General features: G+C 42.8%; 1 protein-coding gene across 5 annotated transcripts in view; it reads left to right on the top strand.

The window, feature by feature from the left end:
- LOC135526552 (protein diaphanous homolog 2-like) overlaps window positions 1-14003 on the top strand; it is a 728420-nt gene that overhangs the window by 506360 nt on the left and 208057 nt on the right. For all 5 annotated transcript variants that reach the window (XM_064955040.1, XM_064955039.1, XM_064955041.1 and 2 more), the window contains one exon: window positions 13504-13628. In XM_064955040.1, the coding sequence (XP_064811112.1) occupies window positions 13504-13628 (125 nt within the window). The remainder of the gene's footprint in view (window positions 1-13503; window positions 13629-14003) is intronic.

Below are 14003 nucleotides of genomic sequence, written 5' to 3'. Positions count from 1 at the left end.
GTAAAAATAAAGAAAAACCCTTGAATGATGAGTAGGTATGTCCAAATTTTTGACTGGTACTGTACATTTTCGAAGGAGTTATCATCTCCAACCTTGCTTGTACTCTTTAGAATCACATGTTCTATCTGAAATATAATATATACATTGCACGTTTTCTCACAATATTGTTTTGAACATTTGTTTTAGGACTGAAGATTCTATTCAATGCATTGTCAATTGACGCTGATGAAAATTTAATCAAAGGTGCATTACAGTGGCTTTTAAATACAATGACATTTCTAAAGGAGGCAAAAAAATTAGTTTTAAAAACTTTTGACATTTTGATGTCGCTGGATTGACTTTAGACGTATAACTTTAGCTAGCTAGCGAAGATTGAGAGATACCTCGGGATTGTAGCAAGCTAACGTTAGCCTTGCTAGCTATTTTTGATTAACTTTGCTAGTTAATGATAACATTGTCGTCTGTCTAAAGTAAATTTGATGACATTATAATGATGGCAAAGTTATTTCCTACTATATACTTGCCTGCTTTTGCAGTGTTATCGTATTTCCATGCCACTATTGTGTAATTTAAACTAAGTTAATTAGCCCCAATCCAGAGTGACTGGGCTTATCACAACTTTTGGGCACCACCATGGCAGAGGGTGGCTTCATTTATAACAATGGCATGACACGATCGAGTGATGGAGGTACATCCTGTGAATAATAGTATTTTTCAGCTTTTCTAGTCTCTTCGAGAGCCTTAAGAAAGAGAATGTCATTGAACCAAGGAGTAGTTCACACTGTGATGTTATCAACCGTGCTATAGTGTTGACTGCATACAAAGGTAGGCCGAGGAGAGGTGCTTTAATTCCAAGCTCAGCAGCACCTATAGCAAAGCCTCAGACACAGTGGGTTTCTGTCAGTGAGAGAAAGCGGCTGAAATACAGTGAGGAAGTAGACTGAATGTGACCAATCAGAATGTTGATACTGTTATTGAGATCCTCCGAAGTTGATGTTCGCTGGTGTCTGGGTATGTAGGTGATTTAGTGTCTGGACATGTAGGTGATCTAGTGTCTGGACATGTAGGTGATCTAGTGTATGGGTATGTAGGTGTTCTAGTATCTGGACATTTTGGTGATCTAGTATCTGGACATGTAGGTGATCTAGTATCTGGACATGTAGGTGTTCTAGTGTCTGGACATGTAGATGATCTAGTGTCTGGATATTTGGGTGATCTAGTGTCTGGACATGCAGATGATCTAGTGTCTGGATATTTAGGTGATCTCGTGTCTGGACATGTAGGTTATCTAGTGTCTGGACATGTTGGTGATCTAGTGTCTGGACATGTAGTTGATTGGTTTGTAGAGAGACTGGCAAGGCTGCAGCAGATGATGTACGGATGGGAATGATGGGGCTCAGATTTGGTGAATATAAGCAAAGCTCATCTTAGGGATGCGAGGCACGAGTCTTTCATTATAGTTGTTTCCCTGCTATACTCGTGGATCTGTGTGTTCTCTCAGTGAGTCAGGAATATGGCTATAGTTAAGCAATAATGCACGAGGGGGTGCGGTATATGGCCAATATACCACGGCTAAGTGCTGTTCTTACGCACAACGCAATGCGGAGTGCCTGAATTCAGCCTTTAGATGTGGTATATTGGCCATATATCACACACCCTTGAGATGCCTTATTGCTTAACGTTAGCCTTACTTTTTATAAACTGGTTACCAATAAAATAATATTTAAATAAAAAAATATGCCTGTGGAATACAGTCTTGATATACCATGGCTGTCAGCCAATCAGCATCCAGGGCTCGTACCACCCCGTTTATAATAGTCAATAAAGTGTGTAAGGTGGAACTTGCGATGGACGTTCGTGATATTATGATATCACTTTTTACTTCACTCAATCAATTGCATAACCCGTTTCAGACTATGTGCAGACAATTTCCCATCTGCTCATTAACATTTCAGATGTTAATCCAAGTTGTTTGTCTGATTACAATGATAACCGAGACTCTGCTGTCTAGCCTACCTTAAATTATTGGATTAGGTTTTCATAGCATCAGTGAGGATTTAACAGATTTCAATGGCTTACCATTACTCACAGTTCATTTCGGCAGCATATTCTAACCTTAGGTTTTGTTGCACACAAAAAATCTATCTTGATTAAATTGGTAAATCATTTCTTAATGATAACGCTTTGTTAAGTGGGGGATTTGAGAGAAAATACAAATGAAAAGAGTAAGTGGAGCGAAAGTAAAAAGGATTTATTTCCTTTATTTCCATCCCATTAACACACCATTGATGGGGAATTGTAATTATGCATGCCTGTGTAGTGTGGATTTACACTCCCCCTAAATGAAATTCATTGGATTGTGTGCAAACTATTTCTGTTTGTTTTCTGGTACTCAGTTTTATTGATTTATTTATATCTGAGTATAATTGGGAAATTGTATTCATACTCTCTCTGCATATTGATAAATGTATACACTTTCTCCTTGAGGAGCACCATTGAAAGTCATCACATAAAAAGTTAATTGAATTGCAAGTCGATCACTCAAAATGAAAGTATATCGCCCAGAGTTAATAAAATGCACTGAACTTTCCTATTCCTGCATTTTACTGTACATGTATATTGCTTAATTTGTTCTTTGCTTGTTGCCACCTTAAAGATTGTGTTCTTCTCCCTGGCTGATTCGCTTTTCAGCGTCACGAGAACCTTGGGTAATCACGAGGGACAATTTCACTGCTTTGCCACAGCAATGGGCCCAAACTGTTACAGACCTATATCCATCCTGCCCTGCCTATCTAAGGTTTTCGAAAGCCAAGTCAACAAACAGATCACTGACCATCTCGAATCCCACCGTACCTTCTCCGCTGTGCAATCCGGTTTCCGAACCAGTCACGGGTGCACCTCAGCCACGCTCAAGGTACTAAATGATAGCATAACCCCCATCGATAAATGACAGTACTGTGCAGCCGTCTTCATCGACCTGGCCAAGGCTTTCGACTCTGTCAATCACCATATTCTTATCGGCAGACTCAGTAGCCTCGGTTTTTCTAATGACTGCCTTTCCTGGTTCACCAGCTACTTTGCAGACAGATTTCAGTGTGTCAAATCGGAGGGCATGTTGTCCGGTCCTCTGGCAGTCTCTATGGGGGTACCACAGGGTTCAATTCTCGGGCCGACTCTTTTCTCTGTATGATGTTGCTCTTGCTGCGGGCGATTCCCTGATCCACCTCTACGCAGACGACACCATTCTGTCTACTTCTGGCCCTTCCAATGGACACTGTGCTATCTAACCTCCAAACGAGCTTCAATGCCATACAACACTCCTTCCGTGGCCTCCAACTGCTCTTCAACACTAGTAAAACCAAATGGATGCTTTTCAACCGTTCGCTGCCTGCACCCGCACGCCCGACTAGCATCACCACCCTGGATGGTTCCAACCTAGAATATGTGGACATCTATAAGTACCTAGGTGTCTGGCTAGACTGCAAACTCTACTTCCAGACTCATATCAAAAATAAAATCTAGAGTCGGCTTTCTATTTCGCAACAAAGCCTCCTTCACTCACGCCGCAAAACTTACCCTAGTAAAACTGACTATCTTACCGATCCTCGACTTCGGCGATGTCATCTACAAAATAGCTTCCAATACTCTGCTCAGCAAACTGGATGCAGTTTATCATAGTGCCATCCGTTTTGTCACTAAAGCACCTTATACCACCCACCACTGCGACCTGTATGCTCTAGTTGGCTGGCCCTCGCTACATGTTCATCGCCAGACCCACTGGCTCCACGTCATCTACGCAACGGAAGCCGTTTGAATCACTCCTGCAACGGGATTCATTTGAATCACTCCTGCAACGGGAGCCGTTTGAATCACTCCTGCAACGGGAGCCGTTTGAATCACTCCTGCAACGGGAGCCGTTTGATTCACTCCTGCAACGGGAGCCGTTTGATTCACTCCTGCAACTGGAGCCGTTTGATTCACTCCTGCAACTAGAGCCGTTTGATTCACTCCTGCAACTGGAGCCATTTGAATCACTCCTGCAACAGGAGCCATTTGAATCACTCCTGCAACGGGAGCCATTTGAATCACTCCTGCAACGGGAGCCGTTTGATTCACTCCTGCAACTGGAGCCGTTTGATTCACTCCTGCAACTGGAGCCGTTTGATTAATTCCTGCAACTGGAGACGTTTGATTCACTCCTGCAACTGGAGCCATTTGATTCATTCCTGCAACTGGAGCCGTTTAATCCCGCTGAAAAGGGTAAACCTTATGTTGTCCAGGGGCGCAACTTTCATTGGGGACATGGGCAAGTCCCCCCACATTCTGAAATTGTATTTTTGTCCTCCCCCAGTTTAGAATTGGAATGTGATCCTAAAATGGCAACGGTGCGCCTCCGAGCGGGCCGTTAGGCTGTTTGGAGTGTTTACCCCCCTCCCCCACACACACATATAAAAGTATGTCCCCCCCACTTCTAAAACCAAAGTTGAACCCCTGGTGTTGTCTCTCACTCTAACAGCAGTATACTGGTGCATCCCTTAGACTCAGGGATGCACCAGTATACTAAGGGATGCACCAGTATACTATCTCTGTCCCACTGCATTTCATATTCATTTTCAGGTTGCCACCAGGTAAATGGAAATGGAAAAGCATGTTTCTGTGTGACTGCCAATAGGTACCATGTCAGTCAAGCCGATATGTGAGCAATGAGCACAAGTACAACATGTCAATGTCTCAAAATAATTACCTCCAAATCTACAGCATTAGATTAATCTACAGTCAGCTAGCATTACAATTCAGTAGTTTCTTCTTCTCGTAAGCCACTAATCAATAGTCAATTTCAGCATAATATGGAGAAGATGCACAATGGTTGAATGAACATCTATTTTGGTAATGCGTTGAAAAGCAGTCTTTTCAAGGTTGTCCTCTATTTCCACTTCGTGTTTCTACATGCAGCTGGAGGTGAATTGGAATCGTTGAGAATTTGGTGTGTCGAGTTAATCATCTGGGGCTGGGGTGAATTGAATAGCGCGCTGAAAGGTCTTCACTTGTAGGGTCTCTGGAGCTTGAAACTCATTTTACATCTGATTGAAAGGTTGATACTGCTGCCGTGGCCTCATACACTCCCCTTCTCACACCCCAAACTGCCTTCATTTGTCAAGGGAAGACTATAGTGAACTTTGTTCTATATGCGCGCTAATGAACCTTTACTGGTGATGTGCCTTGTAATGTCGGTTCATATTTTTTGCTCCTCTTTCTCCACCGCGGTGTACGTCTTAATTTGTCAAGTGAATAGCCGGGGTTCTGAATCATGCAAACACATATTAAATATGCCATCTCAAATAAATGTTTAGGGTGGAGGGGAGTACCATTGTGCTTCTCCTTTGGTTTTATGTTAAGTTTTTCTTTGTTTGCACAAGTGTAGAGATTATTAAAAACTTTACTTTATGTCGCGACCGTGGCTATGTTCGAAAAATAAACCAACGTTTTCTTTGTAACCTTTGACAGCAGCGCAAGAGCAGAGGATCAATTATCTGTGTCCTTTTTCCATGAATCCCAATTGAAAATGGTTTCTTCCAACAAATGACTGAATATAATGGTGACATTTTCACATTAGAGCACATGATTTGGTATTTTGTGTTGCACATTGTCTTGGTTTTATGATGTGCAGGGATTTTTTTCATGGCAGTTTATTCTTGTAGCAAGTAGGACAGAGTGTAATGAAATAGTTCTCATCTGTCTCTTCCTCATGGAAATGGCTAGTCCTCAGAGTGCTGGTATTATAGGGTAATACCTCAGTAACGATGCTGTAAATCTGAAAGGTGTTGACCACGGAGGAGTTTGTGTCAATACAGAAAGAGCTTCCTTTCGCTCTTGCTTCTTATTTCTTGTTCTATCTGTCTGTCTGTCTGCCTGTCTGTGTCTCAATTCAATTCAAGGGGATTTATTGGCATGGGAAACATATGTTAACATTGCCAAAGCAAGTGAAGTAGATAATTTGTATTGTTTATTTCCTTTTTTTATTAACAGTAAACATTACACTCACAGAAGTTCCAAAAGAATAAAGACATTTCAAATGTCATATTATGCATATATACAGTGTTGTAATGATGTGCAAATGGTTAAAGTACAAAAGGGAAAATAAATAAACATACATATGGGTTGTATTTATAATGGTGTTTGTTCTTCACTGGTTGCCCTTTTCTTGTGGTAATAGGTCACACATCTTGCTGCTTTGATGGCACACAGTGGTATTTCACCCAGTACATATGCGAGATGATCAAAATCAGGTTTGTTTTCGATTTTTTTGTGGATCTGTGAAATATAAATAAAAGAAATCTCTAATATGGTCATACATTTGGCAGGAGGTTAGGAAGTGCAGCTCAGTTTCCACCTCATTTTGTGGGCAGTGTGCATATAGCCTGCTTTTCTTGAGAGTCAGGCTTTGCTCAATGAGTCTGTACATAATCAAAGCTTTCCTTAAGTTTGGGTCAGTCACAGTGGTCAGGTATTCTGACACTATGTACTCTCTGTTTAGGGCCAAATAGCATTCTAGTTTGCTCTGTTTTTTGTAAATTCTTTCCAATCTCTCAAGTAATTATCTTTTTGTTTTCTCATGATTTAGTTGGGTCTAATTGTTGTTGCTGTCCTGGGGCTTTGTGGGGTGTGTTTGTGAACAGAGCCCCAGGACCAGCTTGCTTAGGGGACTACTTCCCAGGTTCATCTCTCTGTAGGTGATGGCTTTGTTATGGAAGGTTTGGGAATCACTTCCTTTTAGGTGGTTGTCTCTTTTTTGGATTTTGATAATTAGTGGCTATCGGCCTGTATTTTGGGGTATTTTACGTTGTACTCTGAGGATATTTTTGCAGAATTCTGCATGAAGAGTCACAATTTGGTGTTTGTCCCATTTTGTGAATCATTGGTTGGTGAGCAGAACCCAGACCTCACAACAATAAAGGACAATGGGTTCTATAATTGATTCAAGTATTTTTAGCCAGGTCCAAATTGGTATGTCAAATTTTATGTTCCTTTTGATGGCGTAGAATGCCCTTCTTACCTTGTCTCTCAGATCGTTCACAGCTTTGTGTAAGTTACCTGTGGCACTGATGTTTAGGCCAAGGTATGTATTGTTTTTTGTATGCTCTAGGGCAACGGTGTTGCGATGGAATTTTGTATTTTGTGGTCCTGGCGACTTGACCTTTTTTGGAACACCATTATTTTGGTGTTACTTTGATTTACGGTCAGGGCCCAGGTCTGGCAGAATCTGTGCAGAAGATCTAGGTGCTGCTGTAGGTCCTCCTTGGTTGGTGACAGAAGCACCAGATCATCAGAAAACAGTAGACATTTGACTTCAGATTCTAGTAGAGTGAGGCCGTGTGCTGCAGACTGTTCTAATGTCTTCACCATTTTGTTGATATATATGTTGAGCATAAGCTGCATCCCTGTCTCACCCCATGGCCCTGTGGAAGAAATTCGTTTTTTTGCCAATTTTAACCACAGGCTTTGTTCTTGAACATGGATTTTATAATGTCATATGTTTTTCCCCCAACACACTTTCCATGAATTTGTATAGCTGACCCTCATGCCAAATTTAGTCTAGGGCTTATTTGAAATCAACAAAGCATGAGAAGACGGCACCTTTGGTTTGATGTGTTTGTTTGTCAATTAGCGCGTGCAGTTTGAATATGTGGTCTGTCGTACGATAATTTGACATTTGCCCAGTACATTGTTTCAATTTAAGGGCTTTATTGGCATAGAAAATAGATGTTAACATTGCCAAAGCAAGTGTCTCTAATTTGGTCATTCATTTGGCAGGAGGTTAGGAAGTGCAGCTCAGTTTCATTCTCTCTCTCCCAGTCACACTCACTTTCTTTACATTAAGCATGCAAATCAAACACATTTCTAAACCCCAGAAATAGCTTGACAGCAAGATTATGTAAAGGATAATTGACATGGTTTTGCATGTGTAAGAAGTTACCTGGAAACATGCTCATCCAGCTTAGAAACACAGAGAAATAGTTATTTAATGTGTGCTGTTAAATTACACTAGCAGGTCTTGCTGACAGCAGTTATTAGGATAATTCTACATGTCCCAGACATCCTTTCTCTGTGAAGTAGAGAGTACATAGGCCTAGTGTTTGTGTTTTCTCTCCCTTTCCTGGTCCATAGGTAATGTGCATTTGGTAGATACCAGTGTTGTGTTGAAAGTCATGCCCTGAAAACAGTATTATTTTGGTGCTAATTTTACTAATGATATCCCAAAAGGATCCCTACTGCATACTGAACAGAGAGGAATGGTAATCTTAGTCATGTAGATTTATTTGATAAAAAAGCAGCAACTGACTTATAACAGGCCCTTCCTTTTAAAGTAACTTCAAAAGAGGCATTTACATATTTTGTCGAAAGGCCTTTGTTATTTACATTGCTTGTCACTAGATACAAAGTGCAATCTGATTTGACTCCCTCTCTTTCTAATGGGCTTCTAAAGCTGTACTAAATTTGACCCTGAAAACACTCATTAACACTGCTTAATTTGAACATTTGACTTTCTTGGCCCATTCCCTAATGCTCATCCAAAATATAAAGCCTTCCTGTAATGCGTCTGTGTGTAGATGAGTCAGGCGCAGGACAGCAGATATGAGTAATGTACGCAGTTTTACTCAACAATAAACACAATACACGTCAAATAAATCCAAGGCCACAATAACGGACCGCAATACAATAAACAATCACTCACAAACAAACATGGGGGAACAGAGGGTAAATAATGAACTAGTAATTGGGGGATTGAAACCAGGTGTGTAAGACAAGGACAAAACAAATGGAAAAGGAAAAGTGGATCGGCGATGGCTAGAAGGCCGGTGACGTCGACCGCCGAACGCCGCCCGAACAAGGAGAGGGACCGACTTCGACGGAAGTCGTTACACTTCCAATGCATAATTTTTTGGTGTAGAATTATGAATGTTGCTTTTAGTAGCCTACCCTCCACAATGCATTGCTTACATAGCCTAGCGGTTAGAAGCATTGGGCTAGTAACCGAAAGGTTGCTTGTTCAAATCCCCTGGCCGACTAGGTAATAAATATGTCAATGTGCCCTTGAGCAAGGCACTTAAGCCTAATTGCTCCTGGTTTGCGGTCAATAATGGCTGATCCCTGGCTCTGACCCTACTCTACGAGGGTGTCTGCACACAAAACATCTAATTTACACTTGGACAAATGTAAGCTCCCACCTAATTATCTTATCTTAATTTACCTCATTAACAGGTGCATGTAAAAAGTGACAATTTCCTATGGATAGTGCGCATGCAGCTATTAAAAGAGGAACATGTCAACCTTTGTATAAATCCAACTTTTAACATTGCAAATTGCTTCAGTTAAAAATACTGCAATAGAAAACTGCACAATGAGTACATATGCTCTCTCCAGTCCCCAGACATTGTACTGTTAGGCTTCATCATATTGCTGTAAATGAGTCTTCTGCAGAATCTCAGTTGGATAGTCCCCTGTGTGTCAGTGCCATGGCTACTGAAGCCATTAAAGATCAGCTACCTCGGCTGTGTTATTAGCCAAGCACTGCTGTCATTCAGACCCAGTCTATCAGAGTTTCCCTGAGCCCTTGGCGAATGATGAACGGTTCCCAGGTATGAAGCATCTGTGTGTATCTAATCTATTCATCTCTACCCGTCTGTCTGCCCACCTCCTAGCTCTTCATTTTTCCCTGCTATCTGTGCTGTCTCAGATCACACTGACAACAGCTGGGTTGCTCTCTCGGAGGCCCTATCAGTGCTGGCGTGGGGATGTGTTGACGGCGGGCGTGCTGCCGTCCCCTCATCCCCTAGTGTCCCCAGGAGGGAGACCTAACCCTCGGCTTTGTTGGCTTTGAATAGGGGCATAGCATATCCCCAGTCACCAGATCCCTCCAAGCACCACCAAAGACCTCACCCTCCCGCATCCTCTGCATTGTTGCTGCTGTGGCTAGATTGATTTGTGGCCCCGGTGTGTATGTGACTGTGTGTGTCTCTGTGTACTGTAAGTGCTTCATCCCCTCTCTCACTCAACACTGTGATTGTTAGAAAATATATATAAAACCAGACGGGAGCTGTATAGTGTCTCTGTAAAGCGTGGCTGCCCTGATGTCACTGAGACTACCCCTCTCTTGATAGCCTCCACACAGCTCATTGGATGGGTTGGGAAACATAAAGAGTGCTGGCAAACCCTGACATGCCCTCCCATCATGTATGACTCACGGCAATACATGTAGAAGATGCAATGAGAGACAGGGTTTTATTTAAGCAATAAGGCATAAGGTGTTTTGGTATATGGCCATCAGAGCTAGGGCTGTTCTCTGCAGGACGCAACGTGGAGTTCCTGGATACAGCCCTTAGAAATGGTACATTGGCCATATACCACAAACCCCAAATGTGCCTTATTGCGATTATAAATTGGTTACCAATGTAATTAGGCGGCAGGTAGCCAAGTGGTTAGAGCGTTGGGCCAGTAACCGAAAGGTTGCTGGATCGAATCCCCAAGCTGCCCCTGAGCAAGGCAGTAAACCCACTGTTCCCTGGCCACCAAAGACATGGATGTCTCCCCCACACCCCCCCACACCTCTCTGATTCAGAGGGGTTGGGTTAAATGTGGAAGAGACATTTCAGTTGAATGCATTCAGTTGTACAACTGACAGCTTTCCCTAATTAGAGCAGTGATATGCGGTCTGATATACCACGGGCGTCAGCCAATCTCGAACCACCCAGTTTATAATGCAGAATATACAGTGGCATATAGGCTAGGTAAGGTAGGCTGAAAAAGCTATTGAATATGAAATGTGATGGGGGGACATTGCAAGACAGGTACATTGTGGAGATATGCTTTGAAGCAGGGTTTTATTATTGAAGATTTGAGTACGATACTGATAGGCGAGTTCAAAAAGCCATTGGAAATTAAACGTGGAGGCTTGATTTGAAATGTGAAAGTTTATCTAAATGGCATCGGAAGGCTTTGAACTAGTCAAGATGGAAGCACGTTCATTAAGGAGGATACTTTTAACATCCTGGACTTTGATTTTCTTTTCCATTTTCCCGGCTGTGCACTCTGAGCTTTACCACATCCCAATCCACTGTAACTCCATAGAAGTCAGATTGTTTTACTATTAGGCACTATTATTTAATCCATCTTTTCAGTTTAGAGGAGGACTCTTGATAAATAGTAAACATCCTCTCACTGTCAACTGCGTTCATTTTCAGCAAACTTAACATGTGTAAATATTTGTATGAACATAACAAGATTCAACAACTGAGACATAAACTGAACAAGTCCCACATACATGTGACTAACAGAAATGGAATAATGTGTCCCTGAACAAAGGGAGGAATCAAAATCAAAAGTAACAGTCAGTATCTGGTGTGGCCACCAGTTGCATTAAGTACTGCAGTGCATCTCGGGGCGGCAGGGTAGCCTAGTTGTTAGAGCGTTGGACTAGTAACCGGAAGGTTGCAAGTTCAAACCCCCGAGCTAACAAGGTACAAATCTGTCGTTCTGCCCCTGAACAGGCAGTTAACCCACTGTTCCTAGGCTGTCATTGAAAATAAGAATTTGTTCTTAACTGACTTGCCTAGTTAAATAAAGGTAAAATAAAAATAAATAAAAATCTCCTCCTCATGGACTGCACCAGATTTGCCAGTTCTTGCTGTGAGATGTTACCCCACGCTTCCACCAAGTTCCCTGACATGTCTGGGGGGAATGGCCCTAGCCCTCATCCTCCAATCCAACAGGTCCCAGACTTGCTCAATGGGATTGAGATCCGGGCTCTTCACTGGCCATGGCAGAACACTGACATTCCTGTCTTGCAGGAAATAACGCACAGAATGAGCAGTATGGCAATGTCTTGCAGGATGGTCATGTCAGGAAGAGCCTGCAGGAAGGGTACTACATGAGGGAGGAGGATGTCTTCCCTGTAATGCACAGCGTTGAGCTTGCCTGCAATGACAACACGCTCAGTCCGATGATGCTGTGACACACCGCCCCAGACCATGACGGACCCTCCACATCCAAATCGATCCCGCTCCAGAGTACAGGCCTCGGTGTAACGCTCATTTCTTCAACAATAAACGCAAATCCGACCATCACTCCTGGTGAGACAAAACCGTGACTCGTCAGTGAAGAGCACGTTTTGCCAGTCCTGTCTGGTCCAGCAACGGTGGGTTTGTGCCCATAGGCGACGTTATTGACGGTGATGTCTGGTGAGGACCTGCCATACAACAGGCCTACAAGCCCTCAGTCCAGCCTCTCTCAGCCTATTGCGGACAGTCTGAGCACTGATGGAGGGATTGTGAGCTCCTGGTGTAACTCGGGCAGTTGTTGTTGCCATCCTGTACCTGTCCCACAGTTGTGATGTTCGGATGTACCAATCCTGTGCAGGTGTTGTTACACGTGGTCTGCCACAGCGAGGATGATCAGCTGTCCGTCCTGTCTCCCTGTTTCGCTTTCTTAAGCGTCTCTCAGTACAGACAATGCAATGTATTGCCCTGGCCACATCTGCAGTCCTCATGCCTCCTTGCAGCATGCCCAGAGCACGTTCACGCAGATTAGCAGGGACCCTGGGCATCTTTCGTTTGGTGTTTTTCAAGTGAAAGGCCTCTTTAGTGTCCTACATTTTCAAAACTGTTTCCTTAAGTTCCTACCGTTTATAAGCTGTTAGTGTCTTGACGACCGTTCTACAGGTGCATGTTCATTAATTGTTTATGGTTCATTGAACATGCATGGGAAACAGTGTTTAAGCCCTTTACAATGACGATCTGTGAAGTTTTTTGTTTTTTTACAAATTTTCTTTGAAAGACAGGGTCCTGAAAAAGGGACGTTTCTTTTTTTGCAGAGTTTAGAAGTCTGTCTGATTAAAAAGCCTGAAGTTTTGTCTTCAGGTAATCTCTTGGTAGTATCTACTCTGTGACTCAGACAAAACAGGACTGACATCAGTCAGTGGCCGGAGCATTGACCCATATCTTTGCCTGTGACCAGTTCACACACTGTGGAGTCGTAGTCAAGTTTGTTTGTATCAATAACACTAAAGCCCATACTGCAGGCCTTACATGACACATGTTTCTACACTCCTGTCCTGTCTGATCCCTTAAAACACTCACAAGTCTTTGAAGTCCCCACTTGAAAAGGTTGATCTGAATAGTAAGAGTCCAAAGGAACTTTGTATACAGTCGTTACAGACTGATTAACGAGCTCCAGCCCCTCTATCAAACACACACACTCGCCTTCCAGGCCACACAGATTGTAGTGCTGAGACAAGACCAAGATTATGGAGGGATCAAACTCAGGAAAAAAATATATGGAGTGATCAAATCCTAACCTCAGCCTAACCTCATCAAACAAAACTGATTGGAACAATCTATATCAAAGAGATATTCATATTTAGAGAGATTCGGTTCATATGCAGTGTAGGGAAAATAATTTTCAGTTGTATTGTTTATTAATATTAATGACGTCTCCATCTTTCTCCAGTTTCTGCCGAGATCCTGAAGAGCAGTCTCAGCACCATGGAGCGACACATCCAGAGGCTAGAAAATGACATTGAGAACTTCCCCAAGACGGACGACGAAAAGGATAAGTTTGTGGAAAAATTGTCCATATCCTTTTCATGCGTTTTATTGATTTCTCACATTGTCTTAATTGAACGTATCGCTGATGTATAAAGTAGACATGTTTTGGGCATTTGGCGCCTGTGGATTGTCCACCAAAGAGACTGTGCTTTTGCGTTCTCCTCAGCAGGAAAGAGTAGTTAACGGCCATAAGTGTGGCTTGTGGCACCCGTGGGCTTAAAGGAATGGATATGACTGCCTTCCCACTAGTGAGATGTTTATCAGATCTCCTCCTCCTCTACCCAACGTTCCCCAGAGAGAGTTCAGGCCTTGAGCTATTTTTACCGCTGATCCACCACTGCCTCCCCTCGGGGTCTCTAATGAGGGCTCGTTCCCCCATGCGGACTTATCACCCACCTCCTG

This window comes from Oncorhynchus masou, chromosome 32, assembly GCF_036934945.1.
Source record: "Oncorhynchus masou masou isolate Uvic2021 chromosome 32, UVic_Omas_1.1, whole genome shotgun sequence".
In the NCBI taxonomy this organism is placed as follows: Eukaryota; Metazoa; Chordata; class Actinopteri; order Salmoniformes; family Salmonidae; genus Oncorhynchus; species Oncorhynchus masou.
Note: the sequence above shows the minus strand (reverse complement) of the source record. Positions and strands in the feature narration are given on the sequence as shown.